The 23,070-nt window shown below is 38.2% G+C and overlaps 1 protein-coding gene across 42 annotated transcripts in view; it reads left to right on the plus strand.

Annotated features, from left to right (window-relative positions):
• Positions 1-23,070, plus strand: part of RIMS2 (regulating synaptic membrane exocytosis 2) — a gene marked incomplete at its 5' end in the record, with an annotated part of 298,413 nt that overhangs the window by 32,422 nt on the left and 242,921 nt on the right. For 25 of the 42 annotated variants that reach the window (XM_084864496.1, XM_084864498.1, XM_084864512.1 and 22 more), the window contains 3 exons: positions 5,397-5,429; positions 5,833-5,919; positions 14,113-14,323. In XM_084864496.1, the coding sequence (XP_084720622.1) occupies positions 5,397-5,429; positions 5,833-5,919; positions 14,113-14,323 (331 nt within the window). The remainder of the gene's footprint in view (positions 1-5,396; positions 5,430-5,832; positions 5,920-14,112; positions 14,324-23,070) is intronic. The other 17 variants (XM_084864533.1, XM_084864537.1, XM_084864535.1 and 14 more) reach the window with 2 other exon arrangements.

Genomic DNA, 23,070 nt, shown 5'->3' on the forward strand with positions numbered 1-23,070 from the left:
ATACAATTATTGGTATATTGGGAGATCATGTTTCTTAACCTCCAATATTGTTGGGAGCCAGCAGAGTTGAGACGAGCAACTCAGTCTTAAGAAAATAGAATTAAGTTCCTTCTAGCAGAAGTTATGCGGTGCCCTGAGGGCTTGGCCAGAAGATAAAGATTAACCTGCAGCTTAGCATCTTCCTGCCACTTCCCCTTCCTGATCCTCCCCCCTAGATAGCCCAGCCTTGGAATGTTGCACCTTGGAATGTCACACTGCCCCTGGCAGTTAGCCAATCCTGTGTTGCCAGATACCAAAGACCCCCCTGCATAGGCAACCCTGCCCCTGCTTTGTTTCTGCTGTATAAATACAGCCATTTCAGAGAATAAAGTTCGGGGCTTGATCAGAACCTTGTCTTGCCTCCATTCTTTCGCGTTCCTTGTTTGCCTCATTCTCTTAGGTGGTTCCTGCGTGCCCCCGTTGTTGTCCCGCAGGTCGGGACACAATATGTCCCATCAAATCCTTCATCCTCATTTTCTTTGAGAGTGTCTTGAAGATGGAATACGGATATGGTGTCTGTCTTTATTCCTTTTACTAGTACGTTGTTTTTTTGTTGTGTTTTTTTTGTTTTTTTTTGTTATTTTTTTCAAAAGCCTCATTATTTTGAGTTCTCTCATATGTTGTGACAGCAGGTTCCTTTGTCAACCATCCTGTTCAGAATAAATAGCCTGCGCTATGCCAGCATGATTTATTACGGCTACTTCCTTTCTTTATGTTTTGAGTAATTTTATCATCAGAGGATATAAAGTGTTTTCGACGGGTGCAAATGCCTGCGTGACTGGAGCAGTTCCCCTGGCCGCTTGGCCCGCTGCCTGTGGACAGTGCTCCGCTTTGGTAGCAGAGAAGAGAAGATAGAACAAATTAGGTTTCCTAAACAAGATCCGTGCCCCAATGTCATCAGCACTTCTGCTCTAATGACACCCACAGAGAACTGCCAAAAGATATCAGAGGATCAGAGAACGTATACATAAGGTTTATTTCTGTTCTTTGAGCAACGCTGAGTTATTGTGACGAGGACAGAATGAACTTGTGTCGCTGAATAGATGTTGCTAAAATAAATCCCCCCCTTTTTTTTGGACTTTGAAAATGGATTTTATATCTATACTAGAGGCCTGGTGCACAAAATTCATGCACTCGGGGCGGGGGTGGGGTGGGCCTCAGCCTGGTTTGTGAGAGGGCACAGGCCAGGACAAGGGACTCCACCAGTGCAGGATTGGGCCAGGGAGAGAGACGGGAGGTTGGCCAGCCAGGGAGAGACTGTGGGAGGGCTCCAGGGGGTGTCTGGCCTATCTCACTCAGTCCTGATTGGCCAGACCCCAGCAATAAGCTAACCTTCTGGTTGGAGCATCTGCCCCCTGGTGGTCAGTGCACATCATAGCAATTGGTCAACTGGCCAATTGTCTGCCCCCTGGTGTCCAGGGCACATCATAGCGAGTGCTTGAGCGGCCTTAGCATGTCATTAGCATTTTACACTTTGATTAGTTGAATGGCTAACCAGACACCTGGACATTTAGCATATTAGGTTTTTATTATATAGGATGTGAAAGATTGTTTAATCTTTAAACTGAAAGATTGTTTAATCTTTAATCTTTAAGCATGGAGTACACTAAATGGTTTCTTCTTTTTTAAATCGGTGTATCTTAAAAATATTTTACATATTTAATTATGAAAAACTGTAATTACATTACAGAAGATTTGGAAAATATAGGAAGAATAAAACTTCCCAGAATCTTGGCACTCTAATAGATATACTAATAATATTTTGATGAGTTTTTTAATCTTTTGCATTAAAAATAACAACTTAGAGCTAATCTCCAGATATCTCAACATATCTTCTGGTTGAAGACTATATTATTTATAGTGATGATGCAAAGGAATTTCAAAATGTGTATGCTTCTGTCATTGAATATATTTATTTAATCAGATAAAGATGCCTTTCTAAGGTGGATTGATTTTGTTGCCTTGTTCATTGAGCTGTTAATTCATGGAAGCTACCATGGAAAACTAGTTTAATGATTTCGTGATTTTCTTTCTTTTAAAAAAAATATATTTTTTATTGATTTTTTACAGAGAGGAAGGGAGAGGGATAGAGAATTAGAGACATCGATGAGAGAGAAACATTGACCAGCTGCCTCCTGCACACCTCCCACAAGGGATGTGCCCACAACCAATGTACATGCCCTTGACCAGAATCGAACCTGGGACCCTCCAGTCCACAGGCCGACACTCTATCCACTGAGCCAAACCGGTTTCGGCCATGATTTTCTTAGTTGTAAAAAAGTAATGACCTTCTTCTTTGTGAGTAATTTTTATATTTTTACAAAATCTGTAACTCTCTAGAAATTAATAATAGTTCAAAAAATGCCTGATGACAATTTACATTTTTTGGGTTTCTTATATCCAGACGTTAAATATGTCATTTGTTTTATTTTTTAAATAAACAGTTTTTACAGAGTAGACAATAATAAATTGCTAAAATATTTGATCACCCTTACACCATATACAACATGGGGCAAAAGTAGGCTTATACGTGTATATGAAACAAAGAGTTTGTTCTTGAATTATTATTATTTATTAACTACTGTATTATTTTCTTTATAAATTGAATTTATTGGGGCGACATTGGTTAATCAAATTGTATCGGTTTCAGGTGTACGTATATAACACTTCGTTTGTAGTTTGGTATTTCCCTTCTCCCACATTGAAGGTTAGAGGGGCATGTTATTGGGTAGTTACCTTACTTGGCTGGTTTGGTTTTGGTCAAACCCCGTTGGTTAGTCTCTGGTAAAACATTCTCTCTTGACTCTGGGATTGGCAGGAGAGTAGAGAGCCCTGGGAGTATTTCAAAGAGGCCATTCCCCTCCCACCTGCTGGGTGCGGGAGGAGGTTTTTATGTGCTCTTTCTGTGAGCAACTGGTAGGGCCCTTGAAGGTAAAATGTGTGGAAGTGCCCAAGACTGGGATCCCTTGGAATTTTAAAAGTTCCATCTAGTTGACGAGTCTACGGCAACTGGGCCGTTCCAGTTAAAGGTGTTCCTGCAGATATGGCTCCAGAAGTGGGCTTCTCTCCGGGACCGGTCTTCCTGGTCAGTTCTGATTCTCTGCTCGTCTGTTTCTCTAGTTTTTCGGGCAGCACTTTGCCCTGTGAACCTATATTCTTATGGCTTTAAGAATTACTGATTTTCAGTTTGTTCAGCTTTTTTTTTTTTTCTTGTAAGGATAGGAGTAAAGATTTCCAAGGTCTTCATATATCAGCCTGGAAACTGGACATCTCATCCCTTTTTTGAAATGCAGAAATGTAGAAGTTCATTGCTAATAATGCTAGTGTAATGTCAAAGAAATGCATAATTACTTCTTCATATTACCACTTCCTAAGTTATTATCTCAATATGGTCAGATACTTTCAGGTTTGATTTTATTTAAAATGTTGGTAAAACAGGGAATAATTTTATACTTGTGATTGTATTTAAAGACAGGATAAATGTTCATAGTGCCATATTATGATACATATTTGGGAAGCTGATAAAAATGTCCGACACATATCTCATATATAAATATTCTACAAATCCCAGAAATAATTTCTGAATTGGTAATTAAAATTTTTACATCTATTAAACTTTTTCAAGTCAATATTTGAAATGGGAAACTGATTTGTGGATTAGTATCTATTTATGATATAAACTTTTTGTCATTAATTAAGAACACGATTCCTTTCAGAGTACCACTCAAGATTTTAAAAAAATATATTTCTAATTTATACATTTATTTCAATATTTGTTTTTCTTTTTTTTAAATTCATATTTTGTTGATTTTTTACAGAGAGGAAGAGAGAGGGATAGAGTTAGAAACATAGAAATATCTATCAGCTGCCTCCTGCAAACCCCCACTTGGGATGTGCCGGCAACCAAGGCACATGCCCCTGACCAGAATCGAACCTGGGACCCCTCAGTCCACAGGCCGACGCTCTCTCCACTGAGCCAAACCAGCCAGGGCAATATTTGTTTTTCTTTAACATACATGTTATTTGGTGAAGGATAATCTTGAATTGTCCTCTAGTTTGATCAGCTGGTATTATACTCTTTCTTTGTCATTTGTTTTAAAATGTTAAGAATTTTTTTGTTTTATTCTCAAAGGAATACAATGATAACTTTTCTAGATAGAATCCAATGTCAATAGTTTGCTTGTGTTTGTTTGCTAAATATGATATTTAGTGTTAAATATAACCTTTTATACTAATTAATTAGTATATAATTGTATACACACTAAATGATACGGCTTTAGGTTTTTTTGAAGTGTATGGAGACTACAGAGGATTTTTTTTTTTTAATCAATACAGAGATACATAATTACTAGTAACATTTATTCATTGGGACACAAAGATGTATAAGGGTATACTTTTTCATTTATTGCTTATAGCGTTAAAAAGAAGAACACCTGGAAAAGAAAATAAATGTGATTTAAAGAGGATTTAATTCAGAGTATTCATATAACTTTCTAAAGAACATCCTAGCTATTGGTGTCCAGTTTTAGTTACCAATGCTTAGTCTTCCTTTGGGAAAGTGAAAGATAATTCACAGCTGAGTCCTAGTCTGCCTCTTGGAACCAGTCCTAAGCAGAGTGTGGGAAGGCCTGTTTCAGAAGCATCCCTGCCCTTGTGGCCGATCTTCCTCTCCCCTCTAGGCACCCAGTGCTATTTCCGTGAAGCACTGGGTTGGTTATGGTTGAAATGCGTTTTTAGTTTGTTATCGTTGTATGAATAATTTACTTTAGCTTATGAATATTTTACATGTAATATATGTACTTATTTTAGTAGCTATGTGTAGGTAGACTGGATAGATTCCCCTCTCCTCAGTTCCTTTAACTGCCCCCTGTAAGTAGTAAGTACTGTAATTTGTAAGGCATTAAAAATGCATTTATAGAACCTTACATTTCATTTAAAATTGTATGCCTTCAATTTACATTAATGAAGAGATTTTAGAAATAAAGAGGAAATCCATTTATCTTCAGTAAAGCAAATGTAACTGTGTTAAATGTGGTACCTTACAAAAAATCACTTTAAAAGCATCGACATCAATAAAACATGCAGAAAACGTGAGGACTACATTACGAAATCATTAGAACAGCAGCAGCATTTTAATATTAGTCCTCTATTAAGAACAAATGCTTCAACTTCCGTGTGTGTGTGTTTTTTTTTGTGCCAAATTAATTCAAATGGATGATTCCAATATATCGCAAAGCACTAAGCTTTTCCATGTGACAAACCTCAGTTTTCTTTTTTTTTTTAATACGACCACAAATCTGTAGATGGAAATGACTGCCTAGCACAGGGCACTCAGTTGTGCAAACTTATCTTTTTAGGGCCAAAGAAGAACACAAACCACAACCGACACAGTAAGTAAACGTACTGAGAGTGCAGTGGGCTTGACTTCTGTACCTCTGCCATCTTCTGCTGCCTGCACCCTGGATGGTATTAGCTCACACTAATACTGGAGAAGCTGCAGCTGGTGTGTCCTCTGCTTCCCGCCTCTCTGACTTGTGAGACAGCTGCCTGCAGTTTCTTACTTCATCCACACACCGACTGGATGCGGTTTTTTGCTGCCTTGCTTGTGGTCTGGTTAAGTGTTCAATCTGAACTGCCCTACCTTCTGACTGCCTGGGGGACAGCTGGAGCTCCCATTCCCATTGGCTGCAGCTTTTGTGCCTGTGTCCTTTTATTAGTATGGGTAAAGAAAACATGGGGCCTGCCTTGTGATTCCTCTGGTTATTCAGTCACATTATTTGCTTATTCAAACAGGTGGTTTCCCTTTAGTGGGATCACTGAGCTGGTAAATAACGTCCTTCAGCCCCAGCAAAAACAGCAAAATGAGAAGGAGCCCCAGACGTAAGTAAGCTGATCTGCATAGACTAAATCTTATCTCTGATAGCAAAACATACTCATGAGTATATATTAAAAGATTGCCCTCGGAATATTATCCCCTAGAGATGAAAACTGTTAGGTTGTGAGTTTTGGTACTTTATCCTTTAATGATCCCATAGAAATCTAAAAAGAATGCGAGGATGACTTATAGGGAAGTAAAAACAAAGAGGTAACTCTCCCCCCCCCCCCCCCAGCTTTAGTTTAAATAATGTCAAATGTATTTATTCAACAAAATATCTTTCTCTAATCATGCAATATATTTCAAAGTATGTTTTATCCCCAAACTAAGATTTTTGGAAAGATCGGGGCTGTCTTAAAACGCCATGGGACGCGGGACAGATCGTTAAAAACCAGGGACTGTCCTGCCAAAAGCGGGATGTCTGGTTACCTTACAGGAGTGATTAATTCCCAAATGCAATCCGCGGTTAAATAGTTCTGGAGAGATTCTTTAAAAAAAAAGATGAAGCGGTTTTCATTATTGTATAACATCTTAGTTTTTAAATGTGCTCCAAAGGTGTTAGAACACACAGTGTTCACTAACTTATCTGATTCCTGAGTCCTCTTTTCATTGAATATTTCAAATTACGCTGTACCGTAATTTGGGAAAGCAGCAATTTGTTCTCACGTTTACCTGAAACATAAAAAAAAAAAAAAAAAAAAAAAAAAAGGCCCATTCCATTTATTTATTTATTCTTTAAGAAGTTGTTCACACATATCTTTTTAATGTTGTACAAGTCATATTACTTATGTTGTGGTTTGGAAGTAACTCTGAGAATGTGAAAGAGATGGCGCATATTTAAATTCCAGTCTCCCCATGAATACATCCATTTTACTCAGAAATGCTCTTACTATCCAGCCTCTGCACTTTTTAAAGCAGGAGTCATGTTTACCGAGAAGATGTTTTGGTTGTAGGAATGGGCAGATGAAAAGGACATGAACTCCAGAAGAGAATGAGAATGACTACTAGGGTCCTTAAGATGAAATAGTTAGAAAAACATTCACTTTTTCTATATAATTGCAAACTAGAAGATAAACATATTTTTTAAAAAAAATATATATTTTATTGATTTTTTTACAGAGTGGAAGGGAGAGGGATAGAGAGTTGGAAACATCAATGAGAGAGAGACATCGATCAGCCAGCTGCCTCCTGCACACCTCCCACTGGGGACGTGCCTGCAACCAAGGTACATGCCCTTGACCAGAATCGAACCTGGGACCTTTCAGTCTGCAGGCCGACGCTCTATCCACTGAGCCAAACCGGTTTCGGCTAAACATCTTTTGGTCTAGTTATCTCATCCATTTTTTGTTAACTTGTATGGATTTTATTTAAAATTATGTCACTTTTTTAGTTTCAATTGAAGTAAAACTATGTTGTGAAGTAAAACTATGTTATAAAACTAATAGTTGCTATGTAGTTCTAAAATCAGAGCCGTTGCTGTATATAAAGCTAGTTGATGTCCAGACCGGGTATCTAACAGAATGCCTGATGTAATAGGAACTCAATAAATATTTCCTTACAATTGATTTACATGTTTTATCTTTTTATGATATAACTAGAGGCCTGGGGTATGAATTCGTGCACAGGTGGGGGTTCCTTGGCCTGGCTGGTGATCTGGCCCAATGGGGGCTGGCCAGCTGGGGGTGGTGGAGGGGGAAAAGGGACCATGGGAGGTTGGCTGTGAGAGTGCACTGGCCACCAGGGGGCAGATCCTTGCATCTAGTGTCTTCCCGCTGGTGGTCAGTGTGCGTCATCACTACCTGCCAGTTGTCCGGTCGTCCAGTCATCTGGTCATAATGGTCACGTAGGCTTTTATATGGGTAGATAATAACGGAGACTTATTTTTAAAATACAGAACGCTTCTCTTTCAAGTGGCAACCCAGAGACCTACGCTGCTTCCCACGTTGTTCGTAAGCCAGCTGAAGCACATAACCACCAGGGTGGCCGCATCAGAGAAAGAGAGAGAATGGAGTACTCACCCTTATTCTTAATTGTATAAAGCAGGAAGTGACGTGAGCCACTTTTGCTCACAGATCATTGCCCAAGCCTTGTCACAGGGCTCTTAACTAACTGCAAGGACCTCTAAAACGTTCCTCCGTGTGCTCACGAAGAGTGGCGACGGTGAATCACGAGCAGTAGTGACATCTATTACAGTTATTTCACATTTGGTTCTCTCTCCTTGCAAGGAGATGGAAATTTCAGGATGCCGGAAGATGATGATTTGCCAAAAGAATGCTACTCTTGCAAGGATCTCTCCAGTATTAGCCCTAACTCCCGGTACCGACTTTTCTACTGAAACTGCTGTAACCACTTGGCATCCAAGTCTAATTTTATAAGACGGAAGATTAGGTTTAATAATAAAAAGAGCACTTGAATACATAAGTGTATTTCAGAAGGAAAGACATTTGTTGTATTTTTTTTTTTTTTCAGGGAACATAGTAAATGTAGTCGGAAATTTCAGGGAGACACTATATTCTCTTAGGTAACAGTAAAAGACGAATAGATGAAAAACGTGATAACCATGGAAATAGACTTAGGGCATACTGAGAAACCATTGTTGATCATCAGCTATGTCAGAGTACAGTAAAAAAAAAAAAAGAGGAACCGTAAACAATCATTTTTAAAAGGAGAAGCAGAGATACCGGAAAGCATGCTTCTGTTCTTAGGTGGAAGCTGTCTCCTTTGGTTTGTCCTCGGCTCGACACGGAGTAATTGGTTAGCTGCTTCTCTCTGAAGAGCACTCTCTTTAGAGGATTCTCAGGACACTCCTATTGAAACTCGCCCGATGGAGCAGAGTTCCAGCGGGCTAGGCGGCACTGCGTCTTTTTAGTGGTGACACGTGAACCAACATTTGGAGGCTCTCACTGACGAGCTCATTGTTATGATGGCATTGCTGTTTTTTCCACTAAGACTCTGGGCAGTTTTTGTCCTCCTATCTTTTCCAGAAGACTAAACATTTAGGTTTTTGATCATAGTTTTGGAAAGACTGATTGTACCGGTTGGTGATACCCTAAGACTGGGTGTATCATGGATTCCATTCTGTACTTGTAATCATGTTAACTTGTGATAGCTGCATCTAGGATTAGAAGTGAAAATCCTAAATGCACCAGATTCTTCTGAAATCTGGTCTGTTATTTATTGACTAGAGGCCTGGTGCATGGCATCTGTGCACTTGGGGGGGGGGGGAGTGGAGGAGGTCCCTCAGCCCGGCTGTCTGACTATGGCTTAGGCCCACTCCTAAGCTGCAGTGGGACACCCTGGACCTCCTTAGTGCTGCCATGGTGGCGGAGAGACTCCTGCCACCACCACCATGCTTGCCAGCCGTCAGCCCAGCTGTGGCTGAGTGGGGGCGTGCACTGACCACCAGGGGACAGCTCCTGCATTCAGCGCCTGCCCCCTGATGGCCAGTGTGTGCCATAGCGACTGGGTGTTCTGCATATTACCCTTTCATTATTTAGGATAAGGGAGAGTTGATGGATATTCAAAGGGTTGATTTTATTGTTTTGAAGGCTAATGGCATGGAAACTGAAGGGTTTTTGAGAATAGTTAATTTAATTTTACTTAAAAATTTTTACTTTTTCTGAAGATTGAGGATGATATGGACAAACACGTTTTATTATAAGCTATGTGTTTCTTATTGGTGCTTGACTGCTCCAATCAGTTTGTAATGCAGTTGTGAAACAAGTTGCAAAGCCAAAGTACTATATATTTTGGAATATATGTTGCTCTTTATTTTTCTGAAATCATCCCTGTAATGAAAAGACATGGATGGCTTTCTTTTTAGTGTTTGTAAAATCTATCTTATTCTGAGAAATCCTCAATTTCTTTAGTTTGATTTACAAAGTACTTCTTGGAGAAGAGGAAAAAATACCTCAAATAATCATACCTACACCTATTGAGATTATAGTTGTCCTCCTTATCCAAGTTTTTACTTCCTGGTTTGAAAATATTACGTGGAAAATTCTAGAAATATTAAGTGGAAAATTCTAGAAATAAAGCCATAAGTTTTAAATTGAGTACCATTTTGAATGGTGTGATGAAGTCTCATGCTATTCACTCTGTCCTGTCCAGGATGTGAGTCATTTCTGTCCAGTGTACCCACTCTGTGTATGTTACCCACCCATTTAACCACTTTGGTAACCGTCTTAGTTATCAGAAGATCAGTGCCGGTGTTCAAGTAACCCTTATTTACTTCACAAAGTTCAAGAGTATTGATGCTGGCCCAGCAGTGTGGTACAGTGGTTAAGCATCGACCCATGAACCAAGAGGAACCTGGTTCGATTTTGGGTCAGGGCACACACTTAGGTTGCTGGCTTGATCCCTAGTAGAGGGTTTGCGGGAGGCAGGTGATCCATGATCTTTTTCTCTCATCGATGTTTCTGTCTATCCCTCTCCCTTACTCTCTCAAAATCAATTTTAAAAAGCATATTTAAAAAAAAAGTATATGTTGGCAATTGGGATTGCTAAAGAGAAGCCAAAAAGTGCTTCTTTAAAGTGAAAGTGTGGAAGTTCTAGATTTAGTAAGGAAAGCAAAAAAAAAAAAAAAAAAAAAAAAATCTTGAGGTTGCTAAGATTTGTGGTGAGAACAAATCTGTTAACTTGTGAAGAAGGAAAACGAAATTTATGTTGGCTTTGCTGTTGCACTTCAAACTGAAAAAGTTATTGGCTACACTGTGTGATAAATGTTTACTAGTTTAGACACAAAACTCATCAAATCTGTGGGTGGAAGACACGAACAGAAAATATGTTGCCAGGTTTAATCCCCAGTAAGGGGGAGGGAGGGATGCAGGAGGCAGCCGGTCAATGATTTTCTTTCATCATCGATGTTTTATCTTTTTCTCCCTCTCCCTTCCTCTCTGAAATTTATATATATATATATATATATATATATATATATATATATGAAAATATCTTCCCATGTTGTACCAGAAAGCATTGACCTATGGGAAGACTTTAGTGAGGGGTTGCCCGAGATGAGTGACACTAAGCCATTTACTGTACGTAAGGTGTGGTAACACAGATTCAGGAATAGGTTTTGACTAAAAAATATAACAATTACTGGAGGAGAGGGGGGGTATTCATATAACTTTTACTGCGGTGTGCTATGATTGTTTTATTATTAGTTATTGTTCTTAACCTCTTACTATGTCTGGCTTATAAATTAAACTTTATAAAAATATGTATTGACGAAAACTTAGTATATGTAGGGTTTGATATTATCTGGCTTTAGAACTCCACTGGGAATGTGTATCTTATACCTTACCTGATGGACCCTGTGAAAAGGGAGATAAAGAAATTTAGCATCAATTTAGAAATTCTCAGTGGTTGGTGCTGGAAGCTGTAGTAAACGAACCTTTAAAGGTTATTGTACAAAAGTAGTAATGTGTATTATTAGTTTATGGAGATCATGAAAGCACATACCTATCAGATAAATGAGAAATAACAGCAACAGAAACTCATGTGGCTGGGTATAAAATTGCTGGGACAGCAGGATTACCACGAATTAATGGATTGAAAGTTTACTTTTCTCAAAGAACTCGAAAGTAAAGAAAATTTATTTTGGAAAACACTGAGTTCAGTGAGTTGCTTTAGTGATGATGGAGACATTGATGTAGAAATAAAAAAAGGGGATAAAGTCGTTTTTCCAAATTATTGCTGCGTGTTTTTTATTTTAAATTTTTTTTCTGTTTTTTTTTTTCTTTTTTCTTTTGATATGCCTTTTAAACATTCATTTGTAATGAAAGTTTTAAATTAAATATATCTTTGAGTCTCTTATTTATACCAAGGATTGATTTGCAGAATATGGCCTGTGGTTCAAATCCTGCCTGCTGCCTTTTTCTATAAATAAAGGTTTATTGGAACACCGCCACGCTCACTTGTTTGCCTGTTTCCTATGACTGCCCTCACAACCCACCAGCAGGTTTGAGTAAATGTGACAGAGACCCTGTGTCCACAGGGCTGGAAATATCTATTTCTGCACCTTTACAGAAAACGCTAGCTGACTTCTGATTTACGTGATTGGAAGGTTATAGATTCAAGTTGACATACTAAGATCTTTCAGGCCTTTCATTGCATTTGGAGTTCGGCTCTGACAGTGTTGTTCTGGGGTAGGAACAAACACAAAACCAGTGAAATGGAATACAGGGCCCATACGTAGGCCTCGGCACATGTGGAAGCTTATTAGTATGTGACAGATGGCCATCATGAATCAGAAGAAGAAAGGATGGACCATTTAATGGTCCTGGGAAAATGGAATCTCCATACAAAGAAGGTTGAATTCTTACAGCATGTCATGGGTTTGAATTGTGTTTATGCTTTAACGTGGGCATGCCTGTTCTGTCAGACCATACACGGTGGGGGTTAAATCACCAGGCAAGCCAGGAGTTCACATAGGTTTGGGCGCTGTTGTCCTAATCATGACCTTCAGGGCACAGCGGTCTTCAGATTCCGTTAGCAGTGGGTTACTGTGGCCTTGTGCTTACTGAGGATGGGTGCAGGAGCGCCCAGAAGCCACTAGTCCTCTCTTCTACACTCACCTGCGTGCACCCCTAAAGGACTCTTGGGTAATATGCTCTGCCCCCAGTGTCACTCGTGAGTAAGCAGTGGGAGCCCGTGGCAAAGGGCCTGTGAGTGTGAACTTACCCCTGACTGTTCCAGATTGCCCCGTTAGCCCACACTTGGCCGTTAATGATTTGTTAAAGTTTTTGCTGATTCCCTCTTGCCTGCCCAGCCGGTGGCTACCTTTCACTCCTGTGCTGTGCCAGAGGTGAAAGGTGAAAGGTGAAAGGTGCCCTGGTTACTCTTTGGCTTTACACTCCTATGTCTGCCTCTCAGTCCTCTGATGGGCTCAAGGAAAGTGGTGATTTTGCAGCCTCTGGTTCATTTTAGAACGGGAGTGACGTTATTTATAGTTTTGTAAACCCTAAGCGGAACTGATGGTAGTTTTAACACATTTTCAATTTTCCTTATAAAAACAATGGAAGTTAAAGTTATATCCCTATTTATTTGTTATTTTAAAAATATATTTTTATTGATTTCAGAGAGGAAGGGAGAGGGAGAGAGAGAGAGAAACATCAGTGATGAGAGAGACTCATTGGTCAGCTACCCTAATGGGGATAGAACTGCCCCCTACCCCGCCCGCCCCCTAAACCCCCACCCTGGCATGTGCCCTCACTGGAAATTAAACTGTGACTGCCTGGTTCAAGCACTGAGCCACACCAGGAGGGCTATCACTATTTATTTTTAACTGGAGTAAATAATACCTTTTCCTAAAAAGATTTTTTCTTATTATTTCCCTTTTTTTTTTTTTTTTAAAGTAAAACGTGGCCTTTTATTTGCCCCACCTTATTTTTCTTTAGGATCCTAATATCTCACAGTGTTTTTATAGCCAACTAATGTCCAGACGGCTGAACAGATTTAAACAATTAGTGAGACCACTCATCCAGTGCATTCCCCGCTGTCTGCAGTCTTAGGATCACTCCAGTTCAGATCTGGTCTGAATGACTTGATTTTCATAAGTTTTGGTTTCACTGTGTAAGTCAAATTAACTGCCTTTATTTTGAAATTAAGCTTTGCAAAATAATATTATAAATATTTTAGAGTGTATGGTTGAAAATATATTGCAAAAAATAGGTAGAAATTTAAAATTATAATAGAAGAAATATCTCCATAGACACATATTGAATTAATTGGGCCTTACATTAATATGTATATCAGAAGGCAGAATTAGTTGCAACGCTTACGATATGATATGCCATGTAAGATGTTATTCCATTATCAGAAAATTGAACTTTTATTCTGACTCTATGGATTTTTAAAAATTTATTTTTATTGCTTTCAGAGAGGAAGGGAGAGGAAGAGAGAGAGAGAGAGGTAGATAGAAATGTCAATGATGAGAGAGAATCATTGGTTGGCTGCCTCCTGCATGCTCCCTACTGGGGATCGAGCCCGCAACCTGGGCATGTGCTCTTGAGCGGAATCGAACCTGGGACCTTTCATTCTGCAGGCCCATTGCTCTATCCACTGAGCAAAACCAGCTAGAACTCTATGGATTTTTTTTTTTTTTTTTTTAATATGAAATTCTGTCCACAGATTGTAGTGGTAGTTTTCGTTTTGAGACCATCTGGAAACTGATTTTTCCTCACTTGCTTTCTTTGCAGAAAGCTTCATCAGCAGTTCGAAATGTATAAGGAGCAGGTGAAGAAGATGGGAGAAGAATCGCAGCAGCAGCAGGAGCAGAAGGGGGACGCCCCCACCTGTGGCATCTGCCACAAAACCAAGTTCGCGGACGGATGTGGCCATAACTGTTCATATTGCCAAACCAAGTTCTGCGCTCGTTGCGGAGGCCGAGTGTCTTTACGCTCAAACAAGGTACAGAGATGAAAATCATATGCAATCATGCTCCTATAGTTAAGCTTATTGTGCGCAAGTGCAGAAGACAACTGACATTGGTATTCAGATTAGCCAGGGCCTTCGTTTTAGTTAAAAAATTAAAATTTTTTTGAGTAAAAAATATATTTGCTTCATTTTTTATGTCCTTTAGATTATGATTTGGTTTATAATCATAGAATCCTAGGCTCTCTAAGATGATGAATAGAATCTAGAGATCTAATGCCTTTATTTTTCAGTAACAGAAAACTCAGATCCAGGGAGACTAAAGTTCCTTCTTGAAGCCACAGAACTGACTCTAGCTTTTCCGTTGCCCACCCAAGTTTATGAAGTTTGCACATACACCCTTCCTTCTGAGAGGAAGAGGCTGCTTTTAGCTTTGAGATTCTGCGTTTCATAATTTGAAAGCTTTTCAAGCTACCTTACCTTTTTATTTTTGTCTTGACATTAATGTAATAAACATTAGACTGTGGAATTTCAAGAAGAAATGTGAAGGATGTTTTTCTCACTTACACTAGATTTTTGGAGTTTATCCATCCACTTCAGAAAAGTGTTAATGCTACCCGGAGAATGTTTGTCGAAGCCAGCAAAAGCAGTTTTTTGTTTATTTTTTAAAATTATCTCCTCACTAGTATCTTATCAACCAGTTATTTGTTTATATGGCTTTAAAATAGGAAGCTGATATCTCTAATTACATAGATATAATAGTGGTAATTTTGTTCCCCTGTGTGATTTCGTTTTATCCATTTTCTCGTTGCTCCCCTTTTCTCATTGTTTTTTTTTTTCTCATTGTTTTTTTTCTATTAATTTTTCACTGATTTGAAAAATTATACTAATTTACTGATTTTATTTCTGTTTTACTGATTATATTTCTTTTTTCTTGACTAGTTCTATGGGCTAGGAATGCCAGTATAATTCTGAATAGAAGTGGTGAGAGCAGACATATCCTACCATTTTTTAAAAATATATTTTTATTGATTTTACACAGAGAGGAATTGAGAGGGATAGAGAGTTAGAAACGTCGATGAGAGAGAAACATTGACCCGCTGCCTCTTACAACCCCCCCCCCCCACACACACACACTGGGGATGTGCCCGCAACCAAGGTACATGCCCTTGACCGGAATCGAACCCGGGACCTTTCAGTCGCAGGCCGATGCTCTACCACTGAGCCAAACCGGTTTCGGCTATCCTACCATTTTTTAAAATGTGTATCTTAAAAAAAAAACAAAAAAAAAAACCTTGGTTATTGAAAGAATTATAGATATCTCTTTTCTCCCTCCCATTGACCTCCTCCACTCTGCTCCAGATTCACAGACATTGAAGTATCAAAAGACATATCCTATCTTGTTCTTGATCATAGGGGGAAAGCATTATCTTTCACTATTAAGGATTATATTAGCACCCTAGCTGGTTTGGCTCAGCAGATAGAGCGTCAGTCTGTGGACTGAAGGACCCCAGGTTTGATTCCGGTCAAGGGCACATGCCTGGGTTTTGGGCTTGATCTCCAGTAGGGGGCATGCAGGAGGCAGCCAATCAATGATTCCCTCATCATTGATGTTTCTCTCTCTCCCTCTCCCTTCCTCTCTGAAATTTTGTATTGCTATGCCTTCAAGCTTTCTAATCTTTTCTCCAGCAATGCCAAATTTTATGTTACCATGTAGTAGATTTTTCATCTTAGACATTTTAGTTTTTATATCTAGAATTTCAGTTTGGGGCTTTCTTTATATCTTTCATGATCTACTTAACTTTTTGAACATATAGAATATACTCTCATAATTCTGTTGATGCTCTCCTTTGCTAATTCTAGCATCTCTGTCAGTTTTGCATTGGTTTTGATTATTTCCATTACATTGTGGGTTTTCCTGACTCTGCATGCTAGCTATCTTACGTTGGATGCCAGGCATTGTAAATTTTACTTGGTTGGGTGCTGGATGTGTTTGTGTTTCTATAACTCTTCTTTAACTTTGTCTGGGATGCATCTATGTGGAAACCTTGGACACTTTTGTGTATTTCTCTTATGATTTGTTAGATGGATATGGAGCAGTGCTCAGTGTAGCACTAATTATTCTCTTATACTGAGATAAGGCTTTCGTGATCACTTTAACAAATGCCCCATGAATTAGGAATTTTTCTGGTCTCGCTGGTGGGAACATCCACTATTCTCTTTCATCCTCTTAAATGAGTCCATCCCATTCCCACTGCTAGGTGTTTTCTCACGTGCATGCTCACCGATCTTTACTCGGCTGACTTCTTAAAGGGCCCTCTGCAGGTCTCTCGGTTGTAGCTTTCTTTTCTCTGGTAACTTGCCCTGTGACATCTGGCTGTGTTGCCCTCCTCAGGCTCTCAGTTTTAATCCATTCAAGTCAGGATGTCTGCTAAGCTGCACGTAGTTCCTCTGTCCTCTTCTGCTACCTGAAAACTCCTTCAAAGTAGTAAGCTGGGACAATTGTAGAGTTTATCTTGCTAGTTTTCCATCCATCACTGTCTTTTGTTGTTTTATATACAATTTATTGTAAACCATTCTTTCATGTATTTTGTCTGTGTTTTTCTTTTGTTTTTGTTTTTGTTTTGCTGTTGTTTAAGTAGGTGGAGAAATGCTATGCCATTTAGTCAGAAGCAGAAGTCCCTCGTGACCTCTGATTACAGTTTGCTTGAAAATACATTTCTTGATTTCCAACACAGGCCCCTTTATGTCCATAAGAAGTACAGTGAAACATTGGAATACCCCTTGAAGATCCATTGCAATTTAATCTACTATAAAATTCTGTACGCTGTGGATTAGTCTGAAGGAGATGGTTAATAAGAAAAGGAATGCGCCCCACTTTTCTCATGTTTTTTTCCTTGATCTGAGGAACATGTCAAGGGAGTAAAACATAAAAAATAGTCTAGAGTTTCGCTCAAGAAAGATAACCTGGATTTTTAAATTAGTTTTTCTACATGTTCATCGAAGTAAGAAACCTGTCATAAGAGTGTCATCATTTACTCGGATAGCGTGCCTTTGAGCGACAGGTATAAAGGTGTCTGTGTTCTGAGTGAAAGGAGTGTTGGGTTCACTTTCTATCCAGCTGCCTGATGCAGAAGGAGAAGGCTTCAGCTTCCAGAAGGTGCTGAATGCATGCCTTTGATTTTTTTTTCTCATATATATATATATATATATATATATATATATATATATATATATTATTGATTTTATACAGAGAGGAAGGGAGAGAGATAGAGAGTTAGAAACATCGATGAGAGAGAGTCATCGATCAGCTGCCTCTTGCACACCCCCTACTGGGAATATGCCCGCAACCAAGGTACATGCCCTTGACAGGAATCGAACCTGGGACCCTTCAGTCCCCAAGCCGGCACTCTATCCATTGAGCCAAACTGGTCCCGGCGCCTTTGATATTTCATAGCCCTAACGGACTAAGCCCAGTTAAACTTGGTTACACTATTTTAATGAAGTAGAATAATGGGAATACCAATATTTTATGGCTTACAAATGTAATTATAAAGCTATTTAAAAATTAGGTTAGTATCCTTTTAAGAATCAAGATCAAATAATCTTGTTATAATGTTGAGGCTCTTAGATGTGGAGCCAACCTTAAAAATTAATTTTTTTAAATGTATTTTGGATGCAAAGAAGATCAATGGGGTATGAGACATATAGAAATTCCAATATGAGATTTTATGGAATATTGCTTCCATTGATTGCCTTTTAAGATGATACCCACTTCAGAGCTATATAGTTAGCCAGATTTAAAAACGATGACTTTATAAAGGAGAAATTATTTTGTAATCATAAAATGATGACTGTAGTAGGAAACTCATTATGATAATTTAAAATGAGGCTAATTTTAAGCTTCAATGTGTGGCAACATTAAGTTTTTGTTTCCTTTCCTTTTTGGTGCCAAAATATGTTGCCATCTGCTTAACGGTTAATCTAATTTTGAGATATAAAGAACATACAATTTTCAGAATTGTATTGTTAAATTTATAAATGTAACATGAGACTTTTCTATCATGAATGATCAGATTTGAAGCAGAATGAATGATAACTTTATAATGATTATAAAAGTGCTGCTTAAGTGAGTCCTTTAAAATATATTGGTACATGTGTTTTCAGTACACCAGATGGTGAGGATGGAAATGCTTCTTTGTAAATGAGTCATTTATATGAGTGGTTTTAATGAGTAATATTTAAATGGCACATTGAGAGAGAAAATAATGGTGAGAGTAGTTTTTCAATATTGTAGGTAGTTCCTTTCCTTTTTAAAAAAAAAATTTCAAGTCACTGTGTTTACCCTAAATCAATAGCTAGTGTGCTCGTGCAGCATGCAGTCATTCCCCCTGCGTCCAAGGCGAGCGTATCGTATGAATTTTCTTTCAGACTTCAGAGGATTTCTACATCCTCGTACACTGAGGGAAGATTGGACAGCCTTCCGAAGAGGGTGGCGTTGGTTGAGAAAATTAGTAGAACCAGGTTTAGTTTCTGCCATGGTATTGTGTGACTTACGTTTGATGTGTCACATCTTGTCTTAGTGCTTCTGTGTTAAAATCTGTCAAATGAAAGCATTCATCTAACTAATTTATATGGTGTGTTGTTTTTTTTTTTTTGAGTTTAACATTTTATGATTTTTAAATGAATCCTTGTTTACTCATGAATTCTTGAAGTCCCTGAAAAGTACATTTATATAGCCAAATAATGTACCGCTTAAACAACTTTTAAGAAGTGATAAAGAAGCGTCATTAATTCTCTGATGTTACTGTATCTAGCATATTGTGCGTTAAGCTTAGGTTTTTAACTTTTCCCACATTTACATACCATGGGAGTGTTGAGGACACCACTGTTTTAGGAAACTATATTTATAGGAATTTGAGGAACAAAGTTAGGAAAACTCAGAATTCTATAATTTACAGGACTATTATTAAGTAAGAGGTTTCATCAGGTCCACCCTTAATTTTAAGCCTTTAAACTGAATAAGCCAGAATGTGTGAGATTATTAGAAAATAGCTATAGAATTTAAAAGGAAGAGAGAGAATTGTTTACCCCCATTGATGTGCAGGGACAATGTAGTGACTCTGAGGAACAGTCCAACCTGTAGAATCTTAGGAAACTTTCTACCTCCTCATGAATATTAGTATTGTGGAAGGAAGCAAAATAATGTATTAAACTGAGCATAAAGGACTACATTATCACTTTGTAAGCTTGTCCTGGAGCTGTATCAGCACAAGTTCTGAAGTAAGTGTAAGTTTGAATTCCATCTTCAGCATTTACTAGTTGTGTGACTTGTCCAACATGCTTAATCTCTGCCTCAGTTTCTGCATCTATAAATAGAAATAATAGTAGTACCTATCTCACAGCTTATTGGTGAAGGTGAAATTAATTTTATATGAAACACTTAGATGAATACTTGGCACGTAGCGAGTGCTACAGAAGTGTTTTGCAATAATTTTTATGGTATTAGATTTCTTATTTAATTAGTCACACCCAATATATAAGTCAACAGAGCCAAATATCAACAGTACAACGATTGAGATTTCTTTTGGGAGCCACATTTTTAAACTTAAACTTCTTCTAACACCACTATTTCAAAATAGCCTCGCCCAGGCCGTGGTATTTTGTGGAAGAGCCACACTCAAGGGGCCAAAGAGCCGCATGTGGCTCGAGAGCCGCAGTTTGCCGACCACGGGGTTAGTGTATTCCTTACTGCATATGTAAATTGCGTCTGCCATAAGGAATATGCATGTAAATTATATAAAGCAATATTCATCTTTGAATTGAACGTTCATTTTTTTTCACACACAGAGACTAAATGTAAAGCTGGAGGAAATATCCAGATTATTCAGGTTGAAATTCACTTTTAAAGAAAGTACAGTTAAAATCCAAATTACCCATATGTTTAAAATAAAAATATTCCTCCACACTAGGTTATTATTTGTATTTACATGAGATTTTAATCCGTCTTTGTCTTAAGGTCCTTGATGATATCTTATATTTATACATCACCTTTCATGTTCATGCAACTCAATTCCACTTTATTAATAAGTTTAATATCACTTTCACAAATACAGTGAAACTTCTGACAATTGTATTACTAACAATTGATTAGGAGATGTATCCATCCTTTTATTTTGAATTTCTTTTCTTCTGAAGGTTTGTCAGTCCAAAGAGCAGAGTCATCATCCTCATTCTTCCCTTTCCCTTTAGTAATTTCCTTGAGAGATTTTTGTTCACTTTTTATGGCTTCAAATACTACATGTGGGCTGGTAATTTACAGATCCTGTTTTGCTAGCCGGCTTATCTTTGAGCTCCAGATCAACCTGTATAGCTGCCTACCAAAAATTCCTGCTCACCGGACACCTCAGTTTCATTCTCCCCAAGGAACTGTCCTCTCCTCCTCCCGGTGACCTAAGCCAGATTCCGGAAGTACTTCTCCACTTCTTCCTCTTCCTCAATCATGCCTTAAGGAGCCTTATTTCTCAGCATCTTCGGATCACTCTCTCCATTCCTCATGCTCCCACTATAGTACATACCTCTCTGATATTTGTCTCTTACCCCAAATATTGCAACAATTCCTGGTTGTTCTCTCTGCTTCCAGACTCTTCTCCTTCCAATTAGTGCACATTGTAGCTTAGTGAACACTCAATAAATGGTAGCTAATAAGCCTTCTTTTTAAGTCCTATTGTAGGTTTTATGCTTATTTTTCTATTGAAAGATAAAGGTTTTGATGGCAGTATTATTTCATGCCTGTATTATAGCTAAGTTTTTCATGTATATGTTATAGCTAAAATTGAACTAGTTTTGATCTGTTAAAAGGAATGAACTATTAGCAAATGTATTAGTTATTAACTTTAATTAAAAAAAATTCTGCCATGTGAGTTATTTTTTTTTCCAAAGTGGTATGCTTCTGAGACTTTGCCAGGTATTAATACCATTAATAAAGATTTTAGTTCCAACATATCATATATAATCTAGTTATTCTAAGCTATATATTCCAAACATGCCAGTCTTCTTTGTGCTTTTTTTTTTGCATATGCTGTATTCTTTGCATAAAATGTTCTCACTGGTCTTGCTAACATTCTCTTCATTCTTCTTCTTCTTTTTTTTTTTAAATTTATTTAAACATTTACTTTCTAACGTACTTGTTTACTTATTTATTTATTTTGGAGGGAAGGAGGGAGGGAGAGATTTGTTGTTGCACTCATTCATGCATTCATTGGTTGCTTCTTATATGGGTCCTCACCTGGGATCGAACCCACAGCCTTGGTGCATCTGGGCGACACTTGAACCAACGGAGCTGCCCTGGCAGGGCCCCGTTAAAGCCCTGCTAACATCTTAGAAACTTTCTCTTAATCCTTTCCCCAAGTGCTGGGAAATCCTCTTTTATTTGGGTTTCTATGATGCTTTGTTATTCCCTTGCTTTCCGAATATCTCTTTGTTCCACAATGATTTATTTCTCTCTCATTACAGTTAGTTCCTTGAGGGCAGAAACTGTCCTATTCATTTTTTACACCTGGGACTTCGGATGTAGCGCCTGATACACATAGATAGTGAATGCTTTGAAAATGATTTTTGTTGGACTAAATTGTTGTCAATAGATAGATGTCCTTGACTGTATACTAGTACAATAGCTAGTATATGATCTTTAGGTCTAACATTTGTAACAAAGCAGTCAAGAACACAGTGATGTAAAGAATGCAGGCCTATCTCTTCTACGCAATATCCTCTATAAGATATAGAGCTACATGCCAGACAATGTGTTGAGGGTTTTTCATGCTATATTAAAAAATAATCATAAACCCTGAAATTTTGCAGATAAGGAAACACAGGCTTAGAGAGCTTAAGGAAACTGCACAAGATATACAGCTAGGAGTGCTGTTTAAAAGGTGAAATTTTAAGATAGGTTTTTTTAACTACAGAATTTTTCCTCTTGGTCACAAGTATTATACTACCGCCCATATTGTAGGGAAAGAGAACCTCAAAACACATGATTTTGACTTTCAATTTACATGTTTTTGTGACATATCATGTCATTATTATTACATCATCACTTTTACTATAGTATCATTATATTTAAACTAGAAGCCCAAGGCACAAAATTCAAGCAAGGGACTTGCTCGGACCTCGCAACCCTGGCTTTGTCTGGAAGGTCTCTGCTATTTGACCGTCCAGCTGTCCCTTAGCTGGACGGTCAAATAGCAGAGACCTTAGCATATTATGCTTTAATTATACCTAATATGCAAAGTGTCCCCTTGGGAGTTTGACCAGGAGACTGAAAGTGCGATCACTTGCTATGACATCTGCTGACCACCAGGGGGTGGTTTGGAATGAAGGAAGGTCCTGGCTGGCAGATGGGTAAGGGATGCCCTAGCCAGCAGCCAGAAGGAAGGCCTTGGCCAGCAGCCAGGCCTACGGACCATACCCGTGCACGAATTTCATGCACTGGGCCTCTACTTATACATAAAGAGAAATGCAATAATAGCGTTTAATTTTATTATATCTAAAATGTCCTTTTGATCAAATCCTGTGTCTTATCAGTTTATTTTCCACATTTATAATATTTATTTTTCTCATTTATAATTTTTGGAAACTATGACTCAAAATTACCAATTTTAATCAGTAATATATTTTCTTTAATGACTTTATATATTTGTTCTTTTTGTTATAAAGCTAGGAGACTCTTAAATTAATGGGACAGAGATGAATTTTAGAAGCATTATGCATAATTTACATAAAAA

The sequence above is a fragment of the Pipistrellus hanaki genome (assembly GCF_964339955.1).
Source record: "Pipistrellus hanaki genome assembly, chromosome: 17".
In the NCBI taxonomy this organism is placed as follows: Eukaryota; Metazoa; Chordata; class Mammalia; order Chiroptera; family Vespertilionidae; genus Pipistrellus; species Pipistrellus hanaki.